Below are 18557 nucleotides of genomic sequence, written 5' to 3' on the forward strand. Positions count from 1 at the left end.
AGTTCTCTGATTCAGGGCATGCTTGCTTCTGTTTTGGACAGGCTGCACCCCCAGGCTGAAATAGCACCTCTGGCACAGCTGTCCACCTCTGTTGCTGCAGCACCCTCAGATCCCTGGAAGGATAATCCCTGGGGTTGTGGGCCCATGTGCAGGATAAAGCCTTGTGGGTTTAGTTGGCTGGAGAGAAAGATGAAACTGGCCCTTTTTTCTGATGAGCTGAGCTTTTGGAAGAGGAGAATTGTGTGCGTGTGTGTGGGGGGGAGCACTCTGCATTCTGTTCACAAAGCAGAAGGCTACACACCAAAGAGACAATTCAAACCAACGACTTATAAACACACACATACGGTTGAGGATTCCTCCACGCTCCCGTCACTGCTGTTTAAGTTTTTTTTTAAAATGCCTTTCACAGCCGAAATGTTTTAATGTAACACAAAAGATGAAGGACTGGATTGTTAAGAAACATTGGAGTTTATTGAATGCCCTATTTTAGCCAAAATCCAAATACCCCTTCTTCCATGTACTAGATACAGAAGTCACCCAAAATAGCTTCTATACATGCCCAGTAATGAACATTTTAGAGAAGACTATGGCTTTAGTCTATTATGACATAGAAGAATGTTAGTTTGCTTTCTATACCCATTTTCCTTTCTCGTATCTTGATCAACATGGATTCAAACGTTTAAGGCACTCACTCCAAAACAATGTTATTTCTGGCCTGAGGTTGCTGATATTTTTTCATTACATTGCAGCCCGTAATTTAGAAACAAATTACAGTGCTAATGATAATACTGATCAAAGAGAAAACATTTCTAAAATAAGGAAAAAAATTATAACGTACATTATATACACAACCTCGTTTCTCTTTTTTTACAAAAACAACAACAATAACACATATTAAAGACTACTTAAATACTGAAAGGTTTTAAATAACGTAAAATTATTTTCAGAGAACTGCAAACTGCTGCAGACTTGCCAGCATATTGGCCCCATTTGAAACAAATACTTTCCTTTTTTATTTAAATCTTGTATATATAACAACATGTTTCCAAAACAGATATTCCACTCCACATAAATAAGTATAGTTTCTCTGTTCCTTGTTTTAAAAACCCTCATCTGATCAATTAGAGGACACAACTGCATGTGTTACTTTTTCATAATGTCATTCCCTTAAAAAAAAAAAGAATCCTTCATTGCTAGTTTCCTGTGTAAAATATTACTGTATTTCCAGAATACATAATGGACCATTAGTAAAAAGTGTTAATTGCAAACCCTGAACTTTACAGTAAAAGTTTAAAGGAAAATCTTAGTAGTATGTCCAATGGAATGTACACTCTGCAGAGTAGAGTTCAGTTCGTACTGGGCTGAAGTAGAAAATACCTCCAGAAGAAATCCTTTGAACAAACCAGAGATGTGTGCTATTTGCAAAGTGCAAGATGATATATTTGTGAGACTCAAAGCCACTGGCCAATGACTGTGCTGGAAACTGGACAAAAGCCCCAAATGTTAATTGCTAGGTAGAGGTGCTTCACCTTGCTTTGCCCATCCATATTTCAAAGTCACAACAGTCCGTCAGCAGCACAGCCAAATCCTTCCATTGCTGTTTCTGCCATATTCTTCTCCTCTTCCCTTCTGGCATCAAGCAGAAGGTCAAACCTCGGTCCAAACTCCAGGGGGTTTTGTTTTTGAGAACTCCTGCAGCAGCCCACAAGAAAGGGCAACCATGCATCCCATGCAAGGAATGAGCAGAAAGGCAGTTTCTCAGTGCATTGAACTGCCCAGAAGCACAGAACCTAGTACTGTCCTCTCTGGACTCAGCACCATGGGCAGAAGATAGGACCAGTGCTCAGGCAGCCGTATGTTCTGATGAACACTTCCGTGATCCTAGGAAAAGGCATTTCCATCTTCTTCTTTTACAAGTCTCCATCCGAAGGCGGTTGACACAACTTGTAAATTCTGCAAACGTGCAACATAAAAGGCGGTGTTACGAAGTGAATGTTAACAGGCTAGATGTAGCAAAGGATACAAACATTTCAAATGACCTCTCTTAAGAGGCAGGGTAATGAAGACAACCAGTATATTTCCTACGGGATTCAACCTAAGAGCTTCTCACAGGGTCACTACAGGCATGATGATGGAAGATTCAGACCTCCTACTATTTTTAAATCCAGAAATAATAGCCATACTCCTGCCCCTTTTCATGATCCCTACTCACCCCTTACTATTTGTTTTTGCAGAATAAATAACATCCCTTGGAGGGAGGAAACAGACCGTAACTGAATGGACTTGCATGGTGTAAGACTGGTGCCCATCCTTCTTGCACCATGCCTGATCTGAATCCACCACACATCTATTTGCAGATGTTAACACACACCTCTTGTTAAGCTCATGTACTAAATGCTCTTACTTTCCACAAATGTTCTTATGGTATTACCATGGCCCCTTCCGCACACGCAAAATAATGCGTTTTCAAACCACTTTCACAACTGTTTGCAAGTGGATTTTGCCATTCTGCACAGCTGCAAAGAGCACTGAAAGCAGTTTGAAAGTGCATTATTCTGCATGTGCGGAATGAGCCCATGTAAGCCTGGGTTCAAATACATAAGAAAATGATCAAGCATTTTGGCCAAAATAAAAAGCAAAGTGCAAGCTTGCGGAGCCTCAATTTGCCCTGGGTCCCTGCAAGGAAGTTAGAGGGGGTTTAACTCTTCATCTTCTTTTCTGGTTGGCTACTGAAAACCAGCTCCTCTTCTTTATTAACATTGCAATGGGTGAAATATGTTTTTAAAAGAGCAAAAAAGTCAGTTTCAAATAACAATCTTTGGCTCATTCCGCACATGCAGAATAATGCATTTTCAAACTGCTTTCAGTGCTCTTTGAAACTGTGTGCAATGGCAAAATCCACTTGCAAACAGTTGTGAAAGTGGTTTGAAAACGCATTATTTTGCGTGTGCGGAAGGGGCCTTAGTCTCATATGTTCAGCCTTCAGGTCATTGGTCCACATTTTAGTGTTGTCTACTCCAAATAACAGCAGATAAGATAAGATAAACTTTAATGTCATTGTGCACGCACAACGAAAATACAAAAATACAAATCCTCAATGCACATTTCTGCAGTCCTCACACCCCATCTTCCACAATCCCCTTCCAACCATCCCTACACAGCCACAGCCACGTCAACGTGACACGATGGAGTTCAGCATAGCCACAGCTTCCAAGGTGTCAAGCAGAGATGCCATAAATCGAGTTGTTATTGGAATCTCCTTTATGTACTCTAACTTTGACTTACAGTCCCTCCCTTCTGGGTTTCAACCTCTCCTCGGCAGCTAATCAAAAGCCACTAAAACAAACTGAAAATCCAGATAAACAGAGATGCTGCCTAGATACAAAACATGCTCAAGATTAATGGAATGTTCTCATAAGTAATACTATGAGTTTATTATAGGTAATTTTTCTCTGAGGATCTGTGTTTTAGAAATGGGGGCATTTGGGTCAAAGGAGTTGACTTCTGAGGTGCCTAGTTACAAATTAAATGTTAGGGACAAGTATCTCTCCAAACCAAAACCCACTAATTCTAAATCTTCACAACTAGTGAGAACAAAACAGTGAAAGACAAACAATTACGAGTTTATTCATCTGGATCCTCCATTCTGATGAAGATGGTAGGTCCCTCAGATAACAGTTGTGTGCCCACATTACTGAGCATCTGGTTTTGTATTTTTTGAAAGTTTGGAATTGTACACCCATGCCTCTCACTTGCTCATTAAAACTCACATTGACATAAATCATTTTAATGATCAAGCAATTCTAAACATTTCACGTAGCTTGCAGTCTTCACTCACGAATGATCTTCATTCATCTGATTACAGTCACACTCATTTGTGAATCATGAACCACACTTGCTTATCAGGATGTCAGTTCCACTGTCCTAGGCTGACAACATTCTGACAACCACAAGACAACCATCGCTGATTTATTTCGCACAAAAATACCAGAGCCCTATTAGGGTTAATGAGGAGTGAAAGATGAACATCTTTTTAAAATTCTGCTGCATTTTGTGAGCACACCATCGGTTGGGTGTGTTTATGAATCTTGGTGCTTGTAGATTTATTTATACAGCACAAATATCATATATACAAAGCCACCTACCGGGGTGCAGTCTGCGGCATCTGATCCATCACTTTCAAATTTTTTGCAGAGATTTCTACTCTTGGTCCCTAAAGTAAACACAAGAATGGATGGGATTGACAGTACCAGTAAAACATCTCAGCCTTACGGGAAAACACTACACCAGGAATATATGATTTTTATTTGAAAATCCATTAACTTCGGTTAGTGGCTTGGGAAAGCACCGAGGTAGTGCATTAGTCATCTGTGTTTACTTAACTTGAAAGGATTCCCTGAGTACTTTATAGTAGCTACTGCCCAACACTGTGAGATTCCCATAATATATTGGGATGCAGACAATCAGCAAGTACAGGGGCTGCGTGAGTAAGCACTTTGCATGGTCTGTGTATTTAAAGACTTCTCCCTTTTCATTGCCTACACATGGAGATGCCTGATACTGAGTCAGACCATGGACACGCTAAAGGTCAGCACTGTCTATTCTGGCTAGCAGCACCTCTCAGGAGTGTGAGAGGTCTTTCAAATCACCTGCTACTTCATCCTTCAAACCAGAGAAGCTGGGATTAAATCTGGGACCTTATAGACTGAACTACAGCCCTCTCCTCATCTTGACATATGAATGACAGCATGTTATAGTGATTATAGAATCATAGAGTTGGAAGAGACCACAAGGGCCATCAAGTCCAACCCCCTGCCATGCAGGAACACACAATCAAAGCACTCCCAACATGCATTCATCCAGCCTCTGCTTAAAAAACTCCAGAGGAGGAGAGTCCACCACCCTCTGAGGCAGCGAATTCCACTGTTGAACAGCCCTCACGGTCAGGAAGTTCTTCCTAATGTTTAGGTGGAATCTCTTTTTCTGCACCTTGAATCCATTGCTCCATGTCCTTGTCTCTGAGGCTGCAGAAAACAAGCTTGCTCCCTCTTTGACATGGCATCCCTTCAACTATTTAAACATAGCTATCATGCCCCCCTTAATCTTCACTTCTCCAGTCTAAACATCTCCTAGACTGGATCTGGGAGAACCTGGTTCAAATCCTTGCTCTGCTATGGAAGGTTGCTGGGTGACACTGGGCCAGTCATACATTCTCAGTCTAACTTGCCTCATAGGGTTGTTATGAGAATGACGTGGAGGAAGGGGAGAGTGATATATGTCACTTCGGGTCCCCATTTGGGGAGAAAGGAGTATAAATTAAGTCAGTAAATAAATGAAGAAAGTAAATATGTGGGAGGTCTATAGATATTTACAATATGCACATTTTGCTATGGGGGGAGGTTGCAAAAATAATGTAATGTTCATTGATAACACTGCCTGTGAAATTCCTGCATTCCTGTTACCTTTTGTTCCCTAGCTATGAATACACAATTTCTCCCATATATTGCAGCTGATATGATTCACTGATTCTTTCCTTGATACTTACTTGTTTTCTCATTATGTCTGTTGCCTGCATAATGCACTTGGGTAAGAGTCCATGGCTTCGAGCTAATATGGCCGCCTGCTCCAACGAGACACTCAATGTACTTCTAAGAATGGGATATAAAAATTTTTGCATTCAGAAGCAGAATTATATTTCACATACAATGACATGTTCTTAGCAAAGCAAATTTTATATGTCACCACGTTTTTTAGAAGAGCAACTCTGTACGCTTCACTCTGGACATTTTGAAGTTCCATTTACTATTTTGTTTAGAGAATTTAAATCCTTCCATTTTATTTTAAAAGCATCCAAAGCAGTTTACAATAACAACATGTGTGAAAAATCCCCCATTCTAATAAACAATGACCATCAATTAGAAAGATCAATTAAAACAGCAAGAGAAACAAAGGTGCATCTTAAAATTATAAGAAAAAACAGTATCTTAGAATCATACAACCATAGAGTTGGAAGAAACCACAAGGGCCATCAAGCCCAACCCCCTTCCATTCAGGAACACACAATCAAAGCACTCCCTACATATGTTCTGTTTAAAAACCTCCAAAGAAGGAGACTCCACCACACAACCTTCTGACAGTGAATTCCACTGTTAAACAGCCCAAACAGAAAGTTCTTCCTAATGTTTAGGTAGAATCTCTTTTCCTGCACCTTGAATCCATTACTTCGTGTCCTAGTCTCTGAGGCAGCAGAAAATAAGCTTGCTCCCTCTTCGACATGGCATCCCTTCAAATATTTAAATATAGCTATCATGTCCCCCCTTAACCTTCGCTTCTCCAGACTAAACATCCCAGGTTCCCTCTCTTTGTAGGGCATGGATTCCAGACCTTTTACCATTTTGGTTACCCTCCTTTGGTCATGTTCCAGCTTGTCAATGAGTCCTTTCTTTAAACTGTGCAGTGCCCAGTGAACTGGAACACAGTAATTCTTAGGTGAGGTCTGGACCAAATGCATGTAGTAGAGTGGAACAATTACTTCCCTTGATCTAGACACTATACACTTATTAATGCATTCCAGAATTGCATTGGCTTTCTTGGCTGCCATATCACACTGCTGACTCATGTTCTGTTTGTGGTCTACTAAGACTCCCAGATCCCTTTCGCATGTAATGTTGTCAAGCCAGGTGTCACCCATCCTATATCTATGCATTTCATTTTTTCTGCCTAAATGCAGAATCTTACATTTATCTCTGCTGAAATTCATTTTGTTAGTCTCTAATCTGTCCAGATCATTTTGAATCCTGCCCGTGTCCTCCAGCGTATTAGCTACCCCTCCTTATTTGGTATCATCTGCAAATTTGATTAACATGCCCTCTATTTCATTATCCAAGTCATTGATAAAAATATTAATAGCACTGGGCCAAGGACAGAACCCTGTGGCACTTCACTACTCACTTACCGGTATCTTAAAACAGCATTAAAATAATAAGCATTAAAACACTGAACCATGCCCTTGGCAAACTAATCACTTAATGTCAGGTCCAATTTGGATGTTTTGTTCTGATGTCTAGTTTAAAATGACTTAAAATATCCAAGTCTGAACTAGTTAGGAGAAGAGTGTAGTACGGGGACAATATGTCATTCAAAAGAGCGGACATTATTTCACTTGTTTACAATTCAAGGGAAGCAAAGGGGAAAGCGTAAAACAGTTTGCTCTAGAGTCATCTCCTGACAGAAGAGAAGCAGAAACGAGACAACGAGACTAGTTCTCATGAGGTCAGCAAACCTGGGTTGGAGCTGTATCATTTCCGATGGCCAGTGGATAAATCATATTGTTGGATTCTTCTACAAACTATTTTCCCCCACACTGAAAATGACATCTCAGAGAGAAAGGAGTATATGAGTAAGTTCTAACTGTTGAACAGTGTGAAACAGATCCCAACACACATGGGTCATCTAAGTGAAAACTAGATGTGATCCACCTATGCAAAAATAATTCAACTCAGACAAATGTATTTGGAAATTCCCCTACCTTTGCATGCCAGTGGCACACATGACAACCTGGCAGGCTCCAAGACGGTAACAGAGCTCTGAAGATATGGGCAGCAGTCCGGCCCCTGATACAGAACCACTGGACAGGCTGCCTTTGTAGATGACAAAAGACTTCATCAACCTGCACAGTTCATCCATTGCATTGATGGGACGAATAAGCTGCAAAGGAATGCAACAAAAAAGTCTATGTCAGTCAGTCATGTCCTCATCTTTCTGTACTTACAGACTTGCCAGAAATTGTACCTTGTCTGATCCTTATGCCAACAACCCATTCACAAGTACAATTCCAAATGTGCTGAGCTGGAATGCAGATATTTGCCTTGAGAGATTTATGAATGGGTTGAGTTGACAGGCAGTTGAAAGGTCATTTCACACCATGGATCAGTAACAAACCTAAGTTAGCCACTGACAGCTCACCCACCAGGGAGCCAGAGCCAATCCAAACTCTATGTAAATTATTCCTAGGCATTAAGCTCAGGTGAGGCAGCTATGAGAAAATTCAGCTCAGAGCAGTATAAACACACAAAAAATCCCCAAAAGCCCAAAACAGTTGCTATAAAATGTAGCAACCCTGCAGACAGCAACGCTAAGCCAATTAAAGAGACATTATATTACAGTGAACCATGGTAACTCCACACCTTAAAAAATAGCAAGATAGTAAAAGTGCTAAATACTTCCAAAGTGCTAAAATAGATAGGGATTCAAATATTTTCAACGTTCTGCCAAATTCAGAGGGTTTTTTTTTTAAAAAAATTAATCTTATGTGTATGCCTAAAATGTACTAATTGCAGGGAGGCCCAAAGGGAAAATGTGGCAGAGCTAATGAAAGAGACAACCTTAGGCCACAAAGGTAGAAAATGGTGGCAGAATGGTATATAGTATAAGCTATACTACTGTATTCTGTCTCTGGTTGTGAATATTGTTACCCAGCTTTCACAGGTGTGGAGGCGATTTATTGAGGCGATCATGTGAACTTATTTTTAAGGAATCTCCACCAGCTGCTAAGAGTGTAACAGCACACAACTATTTTAAGTAGCAATGGAGAAAATAACTTGGCTTAGCAATGCGGGAGGCAGGCTGGGTAGGGATCTTTTTGGGGTGTCAAGGGCAAGGCTAACAATATGTTCCTACTAGGTAATTTCTGCATCATTTAACATGACATGTTTAAATGCTGCTACTCCGTTTCAGTTCTGTATCAGATTTCTCTGTTTTCAAATTTCTGCAATTCAAACCCTATTGCGTTATTTATTGGATGTGTCAGCTGACTTACACTGTGTAATCTGCCTTGAGTCTCACTGAGAAAGGCGGATTATAAACAAAATAAACAATACAACCAGAGGCTCTCAATACAACAGTGACATCAGAGATTCTTGTCAAAACATTTTAATAACAAGATTAATAAAATAAAAAAACATCAAAACAGCCAAAGGGACCATTTATGTCACTTTCACTTTGCTACCTTTCTTGATTAGCAAAATGGATTCTGTACCTGATCAATCTTCACAGCTGCCGTATTGGAATCTGTAGGCAGGTTGGATCTCTCAAGGTAAAATGTCCTGAAACAAATCATTAAATAAACTGCATAAGCCTTGGAGTTGTCTGGTTTCAAGCTCTCCTCCTTCCCAAAAAGCATGGAGTCTGACCTATTTCATTTCCTGGACTCAAGGAACTTGGGTTAATTATAAGCATACTTTTGTCAAAAACTGAGGGTTCTATATGACTATTGTTTTCTTCCACAGTTTGGAAAAGTGTCTGTTGAAGAAAAATGTGTGCTTAGCTTTGCACTTGACAAAAGTACAGGTTCCATCCTTTGCGAGGAAGCAGCAAGAGAGGCTCGTCAAAGGCAGGTACCAGACTTTCTTGGCCTGTGAACATGTGAATGGCTTTTCTTGGAGTGCAATCCTATGTAGTTAAAGGTAAAGTTTCCCCTTCAGTTGTGTCTGACCCTGGGGTACAACTGCAAGCAGTGATTTCATAGGCAAGCCGTTTTTGTGGGGTAGTTTGCCATTGCTTTCCCTGGCTATTCTTTACCCCCTAGATATGAGCTAGGTACTCATTTACTGACCAAGGAATGGTTGGATGGCTGAGTTGACCATGAGCCAGCTGCCAGGATATCTGGCCCACAGGGGGCTCAAACTCCTGACCATGTGACTGGCAGTGCAAGCACTTAACCATTACACCACGCGGCTCCTTCCTATGCAGTTACTCCAATTTAAACTCATTAAAAGCAATGTCATCCGACTAGAGTAACTCTGAATAGTCTTCCACAAAAATGCAGTTCCACTTGCCTGTTCTTCTGTTCTTGCTACTTTAGAGGGTTTTCTTTGTTTTATGTGAAGCTGGAAGAAATCTTTAATAGTGAGTATATCAGTCTAAACGTACCAATTCAAGAGCAATTGGTGGATATTTGCTTTAGATGGTAACTTCCTTGGGGCAGGGACCTATTTTTATGTATGCTACCTGCATCCAACTGCATTCTGATGGCTCAACAGCATTTAAGTTTTCTTAAGAGGAAGCTGCCATCTCTGCTGATTTTTTCATTCTATTGCAAGTCTGTCATCATGGTTGTGGACCTCCGGAACATTATGGTTAGTGGACCTCCGGAACAAAATCTCATGGAGCTCACTAGGCTGAAGTATGGGGGATGGGGGGTAAGCAGACATCATTGCTCCCTCTTATGCAAGGTTATTCATTTTTTAAACTTGTGCTGTTGGACATAGGTCACGATACTAAGCACAACAATCCTGATAATAAGAAGCCATTCTGATTTTAGGAGGATGCTTTCTATCAACAAGCAATGTACTTTTAGAGAGTGACTGTACCTGAGCTTGCGATAATACTGCTGTACTTTCCCAAGTGAAGAGGAGTTAATGTGTTGCTGAAGCTCTTCCAGAGACGAACCACCTGGCTGGGACTGGCCTTCCAGGTTTTCAAGGGCTGTAAAGATTTTCATGAAAGCTGTCATGCTTCTATGGTACATCCTCATATATATTTTTCCTACTTTTAGAGCCATTACAATTCAATTGTTTTATACCTTGAATTGAAAATGAATCCTCTCTAAACATCTACCATCGTGCTTTCTGCAGTCTCTTTCACCAAACATCTCCCATTTAAGGTAATGGCCCACCCACCTGGGTGAGGGGAAGGGGGTGTCATCTGGCCATGGCTCATCCACCTGGGGGGGGGGGAAGGGGCCATCTAGTTGAGACCAATTCCCCTGGGGGGGAGGGGGCCATCATCTGTTCGTGTCTGTTGAAGGGGAGGGAGGAAGAGGAGGCCAGCATCTAGTTGAGTCCCACCCCTCTGGGGGAAGGGGGCCCAGCATCTAGTAATAGGCAACCCACCCTGGGGGAAGGAGGGGAGGATCATCAGAGCTCAAGCAAGGACAAAACTAGTGTGTGTTCATGTGTGTGTGTGTATGGTTGAAGGTAGGAGGGTTCTTGAAGGAATAGACAACCACCACCAGGCCTGACCACTTTGTTTGCACAGTCAATTCTCATCCTCAGGGACCAAACCCTGCAATCTGATGCTCTTAGGAGTGCCACTAAAGTTCAGAATGCCCCCAGTGTGACTGGTGAAGGGCAACTCTCATCTCCAACTTTCCCACCCTTTGTTTACCAGCACACTGAAATCTTCACAGGGAAACACTGAGGTTTTGTTTGCACTCCAGCCAAAAAGGCTGTCTACTTCTGGGTCAGGGGACGTATACACGTTTGCCACTTCACCTGCTTTCTGCTCTAAAAACAGGCCTCTCCACTTTACGAGATTCAGCAAGTTTTAACAAACAGATCTAACCCTTCATATGTACTTTGAACCCTATAAAAGCTTGTTCATATGTTCAGTTAATCTCACAGTTTCATCACTACAAGCATGTTTCCCAAGTTGGTGTTTACCAGTCGTCAGATTCAAGCTTTCCAAAGTTTAATCCCCACAGCCTCATTCTTTACTTACCTGCAAAGGGGCCATTGAAAAGAGGTGTTGTTCATTGGTGTTGCAATTAAAACCTGGTGTACACTAACTGCATTTACAGATCATGGTTTAAGGGGAGGAACAGGGGGAAGGATTTCTCCCGTACCTTTTGTAAAAAGCACCGCATGCAGTTTCAAGTTTCCGCCATTCTGAAATCGGGAAGGCAGTTTGGAAAAGTAGAAGCTGTCCAGGTAAAAGATAACCTTGAGAAGCTGTCGATTCCCTTCGACATGATAGAAGACATGTGTATCTGGAGAAACGGGGATAGAGCATTTTAGTGTTTTAGGGAAACCGGATAACTGAGATGGCCAAAACAATGACACTGTAAAGTTGAAAATTTTATCAGGCAACAGAGGTCTTTTAATAAAGAATAAGGCTGCTGGATTAGACCAAAGGTCCAGCTAATGTAACATCCTGACACTTTTCAAAATCCACCACCCAAAATAAAGCGGTTTGAAGAGGCTTGCCAGAGTTAGTTTAGCAACATAAATATTTATAACATTGATATGCTCAAATCAGAAGTATTAATGTAGATGGCTTCTACTAACTATGGCCAGTGAAGGATGGGTTTCTCTTTCAAAAAAAAAATCCACTGTATCCACAAATGCTGAATAACACCTCATAAAACAATAAAAATAAGCCAACAACGGAAGACAGTTATATTTCAAAATTAACTGTACTCCTGCCAGGTGTTTAGCAAAAATTGCAGTATGCACAACTCTAATTAACAATCTATGGAGAGTAAAGAAACAGAATGCTTCACACAGAAGATGGCTCAGCGCATTGAAGGGCTGAATGCAAAGTCGCTGGAAAAATCAGCCACGGAGTAATAGTAACTGGTGAATAGGCTCACTTGCTACAAAGCTCTCATCCAGTTGCTTGAAGTAAAAGGCAACCTTGTCCAGTTCTGAAAGGGTGGCCTGGATATCCTCCAGCATAGTCCGTTCCTCTTTCTAAGGGAGAAACAAACAGAAGTAGATGCATAGATTGCAAAGAATCACCAGCCCATACATGTTCCTCTCCCTCATGATGTGTGGGATCAGAAAGGAAAGGAGAGCATTTTTTCCTCCAAATCTCTGTAACACAAGCTTCACTGAAGGATATTTTCTGTCATGTGATTCTGTGATAGTGGCCAACATCCCCACCCAAGAACCGAGCACTGTGGATGTGCCCCCTGCCCCCCAAAGAGGCTTCCTGCTGGCATCAACAGGTTCAAAAAGTCTCCCTGCCAATGAGAAGCCTCTATGGGCCTCAGTAGACTTATGCCACTTCGATATCATCTCAAAGCAGATCATATGACTTTCCTCTCTTGCTGGGCTCCCTTTCATTATTCTCCAGTACCTCAGGCACTGGCAGGAGAAATTTGGGGGGGGGGGCATCACACCAACAAGTGTACATTACTTCTGGTCGAAAGTGGAAAAGAAATAGGGGATGCTCCAGCATTTCACAAAAACTCTATGGTTTTTTTTTTACTGAAAGTGACATAAACATGTCAGCATCACACTGATGTGTGCCCGGCACCATCCACAATTCCTTCTGGGGGTTTGGTGTTCCCAGAGGGCGTAGAAGGGTTACCAACTTTCAGATGAGGCCTGGATATCTCCCAAAATTATAACTAATATTTAGACAACAGAGAATAGTTCCCCAGGAGAAAATGGCTGGACTCTATGGGATTACATCTCTGCTGAGCTCTTCCCATCCCCAACCCCCCCCCCCCCTTCCAAAATTCAATCTGCAAATTTCCATGAATTTCCCAAGCAAGAGCTGGCAACCCTCGTGACGAGGAATTGTGCCCCTCCAGTTCCCTGCTCCCATTGGCTGCCCTACTTTCTCATCAAATCCTTCACTGAAATTGCCAACACTTTTCAAAATCCACCACCCGGAATAAAACGGATAGAATTCCCATCACTAAAAATCTACCTGACAAGCACTAGCCAAGCTGAAAATTATTCAAACAAAAAAAAATCTTGGGACTAACTTGAAACTAGACAAATAACTTAATTTCCAGTTATATATATTGACGACATAATATAGTTATTGTTCAAGAAAACATCAAACAACGTTTCAATATTCACTTCCATCTTTTTGCATCTCGTAATCTAAGTAGAACGTGGCTATAGCAGTTTACTTCTTTGCTGGCTTGTTTAGTTATGCTATGTTTGCTTTCTAGGAGACAAATAAAAATGTCTGCCTGTCTTTTAATGACCTGGATAGCCCAGACTAGCCCTGGTCAGATCTCAAAGGCTAAGCAGGGTCATCCTAGGTCAGTATTTGAGATGGAAGATCACCAAGGAAATCCAGGGTTGCTACCCAGAGGCAAGCAATGGCAAACCACCCTGAATGTCTGTTGTCTACAGGATTGCCAAGAGCAGCTGCAATGTGATGTCCCCGGCCAAAAAAAGCTTTCAGGGTCTTCTGTAAGTTTCAAAGGTTGAGTTCCGAGATGGTCAGAAGACAGGCAAAGAGGTATTGTAAATACACATTTCAATTGACGGTTTTAATGAGAAATCCTAAGGGCTTTTTATGATGTTCTATTGATTTTTTTAAAAATCCGATGGTTGTTACTCCAATGGTTTTATGGGTTTGGTTGCATTTTTGCTGCCTTTGCAATCATTTATACAGATTGATTTTTTTTGGTAATTGCTCTGATGTTGTTTCTAATATGACATGTTAAATAAAGACTAGAAAGCAAATGTTAACTTTATCTCAAAGTTAAGTGTGGCTTAAAAACTATTATTATTATTATTGTTATTATTATTATTATTTTATTGATACAAAAACAGTTATACACAGCAAACAAGATCAATATGCTGGATTTTGTATTACATCACACGTCGGACACTTCCCAAGCATCTAGGACTGTGTGATGTATCGATGAATAATGCGTGCAGAGCCGAGTAGGGTGGCCTTTGCAGCTGACATATGGTGATTTTGTCAGCGCCATTGTTTTAAGTGCCATCCAAGGTCTTTAGGCACTGCACCCTAGTGTGCCGATCACCACTGGGACCACCTTTGCTGGTTTGTGCCAGAGTCTTTGTAATTCAAGCCTTAAATCCTCGTATCGTGTAAGTTTTTCCAGTTGCTTCTCATCAATTCTGCTGTCACCAGGAATTGCAACATCGACTATCCACATTATTATTATTATTATTATTATTATTATTATTATTATTATTATTATTATTATTATTATTAAACAAATGAATAACAGGGTGTTTGGTGGTGGGGTGTTGGTCTAGTCATGATGTATGGGGGGGGGCGTTGCCATCAAGTCACAGCTGACTTATAGTCATGGGGTTTTCAAGGCAAGATACATTCAGAGATGATTTGCCTGCCTGCACATCATGACCCTGGCAATCCTTAGATGTCTCCTGTCCAAATATTAACAAAGGTCGACCCTGCTCAGTTATCCAGGTCAGGGACACGGTTTATATCCCCGCTGTTTTTGACCAGTGAGCTGAGTTTCTTTGCAAGTTGCACTGATATTTTTATACAATGTGAGGTTCGCCTTCTTACCAGCAGAGGACAGAAGACTACACAAAATACACTCTCATTCACAGCCTTTTCTACCCTGTAATCTGCATTAGCTTTCAATTTTTTTTCTGAATCGCAGCCCATCATTATTCACAACCTACAACAGGGGACCCACTTTTAATTTTTAAAAGGATTGCTCTTCTTTTGCCTCTTGGGTACCAAAAAAGCTTAGAACTCCTGTTATTTTAATAGCTGCCTAGCAGGGGGAATTTAGACAAATGCTGCTTGTCATGCAGGGGTGAAAAAGAAAAACGGCAGCAGCAAAGGGCCCAGCTGCACGGGAACCGCTTCCCCGTGGCACTCAGCTGTCTCTTTTTGAAACCCTTTGTTTTAAAGTTTTTCAGAATGGTTTGACAAAAAGGTGATGACGTATCTTAGTCAAATTCAGATACACCATAATAGTATGAGAATAATAAGGAAAAGAGCTGGCTTTTACACCAGCATTTTTCTACCTTTGGGGAATCTCAAAGCATCTTACAGTCACCTCCCCAAAATGATCTTTGTGAGGTGGGTGGGGCTGAGAGGCTTCATGTGTATGAGTAGGAAACAAAGCTAGTTCACCAGATCAGACTCTGCTGCTCATGCGGGAAATCAAACCCAGTTCTCCAGACTAGAGTTCATTGCTGTTAAGCACTACACCAGTGGTTCTCAACCTTCCTAATGCTTCCAACCTTTAATACAGTTCCTCATGTTGTGGTGATCCCCAACCCTAACATTTATCCATTTTACAGATGGAGAACACTGATGCAGAGAGTCTTAGGCGACTCCTGTGAAAGGGTCGTTCGACCCCCAAAGGGGTCGCGACCCACAGGTTGAGAACTGCTGCACTACACCATGCTAGTGTCTCATTAAGAATGCCAGCTGGTCAGTCAAATGTAGCAAGAACCGGTGTTCTCTTATGCAAGTGTGGTGTGGGTACAATACCACATCATGTAGATGGGCCAACAGAGCAGGTCTTTCCCACCACTCATTTCATGCTGAGAAAGGCCTTTCTTGATGCCTGCTCCCTTATGTCCTTTGACTGGAGATGCCAGAGCAGAATGTAGAGCATTCCCTACAGAGCCTTGGCCCCTCCCTACTTGGTCAACAGATGACTAAGGTGAACACTGCACAGTTCCTTGTTTTGGTTTTCGTTTGAGGAAACTGCAGCACATTCTTACCACGCTGGGAGAGAGCAAGGACTGGTAGTTGAGCAACACCCCAGTGGCGGCGATCTGCTCTAACCACTTCTTGCTGGCCTCCCTGCTGCTCTCTTCATACTCGCCGTTGTTATTGTATCGGTAGTTGAGAGCACCCAGTAGCTGTTCAGAAAACGTGCACACAGCTGCCACCAAGGCCTGGCAGAAAATGGCATCTCGTCTCAGCTGCAGATCTGTGTCTGGGGGAGGGAGAGAGAGAGAGAGAGAGAGAGAGAGAGAGAGAAGGACAAAATGAGACAAAGCAATAACTTCCTTATCCTGACTTGACTTTCCAGAAGTCAACAAGCAACGTGGACACTGGAGAAATGCCCATAGAATCCTCTCTACTTCCTTTGTTTGTCAGGGGGTTCCAACTTTCCAATTGATGTACTCAGTGATGTACACATAGCAATCAAGTCTTCCAAGAGGATATCAAGGGGTTTATATTTTGACCGCAGAATATTCAGTTTGAGATTTTAAAAAAAAATCATGACCAAACATGGACAAAAAGAGGACTGGCCTATAAAAGGGATGTTCTGTATCATCAATCTGATGTACACAAAAGACAAGAGTAGATTTGCAGCAATATGAAAATAAATTCATCGTAACAGCTTAATGCCTTTTTCTCTGAAACACAAAACACAAATCTGCACGCCAAAGTGAAGAAGTGCTGATGGAGTGCTCCGTAAACAGCAGCAAATGAAAGAGTTCATTACCTGTGCATTTCAGCAAGGCCAGTAACAACTGGTTCTTTCCATCTAGGAAGGAAAATGAAAATAAAGCACAAATAAAAACTGGGCAATAATCTCCTTCTGTTTAAGCCACACTTTGTCCCATGCTTCATTTCCAGAAGCGAAGAGGATTCCTAATTCCAGTTGCTCATGAACTGGAAATTGCTACTTGTAGGTGGGGGTCAGTTACACTGCACATGTTCAAAACCCCACATATTTGAAGCTCCAGATTCCACAATCCCCAGCCCTGTCCAAGCTTCTTCCATTGCAGACCCCACCTTGTGAAACAGCCTGCCTGAGGAAGTCAGCAAAACTCCTGCTTAGGAAAGGGATCCTTGACATGGTGTCCATAGGTGCCACTGTGCTCACTAATGCCTTTTCTAGTCCCTGCCCCCCCAGTATTTTGAGTAGATTCAGTGGAGCTTTTACCTAGCCACACTTCCGATTGGCCATGGAAGATTTGATAGGCCAGGGAAAAATTTTTAAATGTTACTTTAGCTGCTGCTGCCACCACAGCACAAGGATCTTCACTGTCTGACTGAAAGTAAGCTGCGGCAGCCATTTTGTGGCAACCATTTTGCGGCTGCACTCACCACACAGTGCCAGCATTCCAAAGGCGCCTGAAAGCTCAGAAAGTTTGGGGACCCCTGCTTTAGAATGTATAAAGCTGAAGTGTTCAGGCGGTCATTTTAATGATGGAGAATAGGGCTGTGATAGAATGGAATGGTTCTAGAGGCTGCTTTTATAAAGGACGTTTCACTGCCCTCCATTGCCTTGTTTACTCTATTATTATCTTGCTTCTGCTCCCTTGTTCTCTACTTGTGTAGTCCATTTCCTGCATTTGATGGTATTTCAGGCATTTATGTGGAGTTTTTTTGGGTAGTCTTGCCTTCTAAATTTATCATCCTAATCCTATTGCATTGTTTTATTGGACGCCTAACTATGTTATGGTTATATTACTTTTATGTTTTGTAAGCTGCCTTGAGTCTCAACAAGGAAGACATTCTACAAATGAAATAAATTAATTAATGCATCATGGTAAGTACAGATCCCATACACAGCAGCATTCAGGATTTCTGCCCAAATTGCCTGCTGGGCACAAATCACACAGAACCACTGCACCTATCAGAAGTCTCCAGGGCCTAATACAGGTCAATGATGCAATTTTGAGTCTGTGTCAGCTCAAAAAGCGCAAGCACACACGCACGCACACACACACACACCAGTTACACCAAGGAGCAAAAACCTGCCAGCAGTCTTCATTTTGTGTGAAATTTGCCAGCAGCAGTCATCTGAAGTGTTTTTTCTTTTGCTCCACCCTTGCTGACCACATCCTCTGTAACTTCTGTGTAACAATGAAATTAATAACAGAGTTTCCTCATTCACCAACCTTCCACATATTTTTGTATGGTTTCAACCAGGTTCTTGATGCGGAGTGGAAGGTTCCAGGGGTCTTCTTGGATGCTGACTTGGATTTTATTCCTGCTCCTAATTGTTGTTTCTTCTTTCTGTTTAAATTCTGCAGAAATAAGACACTTTAAGTCTAAGCAACTGAGCAATGCCAGAGTAATATAGAGGGCTAATTGGGCTAGCACATAAA

The 18557-nt window shown here is 41.7% G+C and overlaps 1 protein-coding gene across 1 annotated transcript in view; it reads right to left on the minus strand.

Annotated features, from left to right (window-relative positions):
• Positions 1-449: 449 nt before the first annotated feature.
• The window catches only part of PREX1 (phosphatidylinositol-3,4,5-trisphosphate dependent Rac exchange factor 1), a 266216-nt gene continuing 248108 nt past the window's right edge, over positions 450-18557 (minus strand). Inside the window, exons 30-40 of the mRNA XM_048496371.1 lie at positions 18348-18476; positions 16943-16984; positions 16209-16426; positions 12371-12470; positions 11624-11767; positions 10371-10485; positions 9038-9104; positions 7529-7707; positions 5546-5648; positions 4146-4213; positions 450-1953 (exon numbers count right to left, since the gene is read on the minus strand). Of these exons, the coding sequence (XP_048352328.1) occupies positions 1911-1953; positions 4146-4213; positions 5546-5648; positions 7529-7707; positions 9038-9104; positions 10371-10485; positions 11624-11767; positions 12371-12470; positions 16209-16426; positions 16943-16984; positions 18348-18476 (1208 nt within the window). The 3' untranslated portion in view covers positions 450-1910. The remainder of the gene's footprint in view (positions 1954-4145; positions 4214-5545; positions 5649-7528; positions 7708-9037; positions 9105-10370; positions 10486-11623; positions 11768-12370; positions 12471-16208; positions 16427-16942; positions 16985-18347; positions 18477-18557) is intronic.

Source organism: Sphaerodactylus townsendi, linkage group LG05 (genome assembly GCF_021028975.2).
Source record: "Sphaerodactylus townsendi isolate TG3544 linkage group LG05, MPM_Stown_v2.3, whole genome shotgun sequence".
NCBI classification, from domain to species: Eukaryota; Metazoa; Chordata; class Lepidosauria; order Squamata; family Sphaerodactylidae; genus Sphaerodactylus; species Sphaerodactylus townsendi.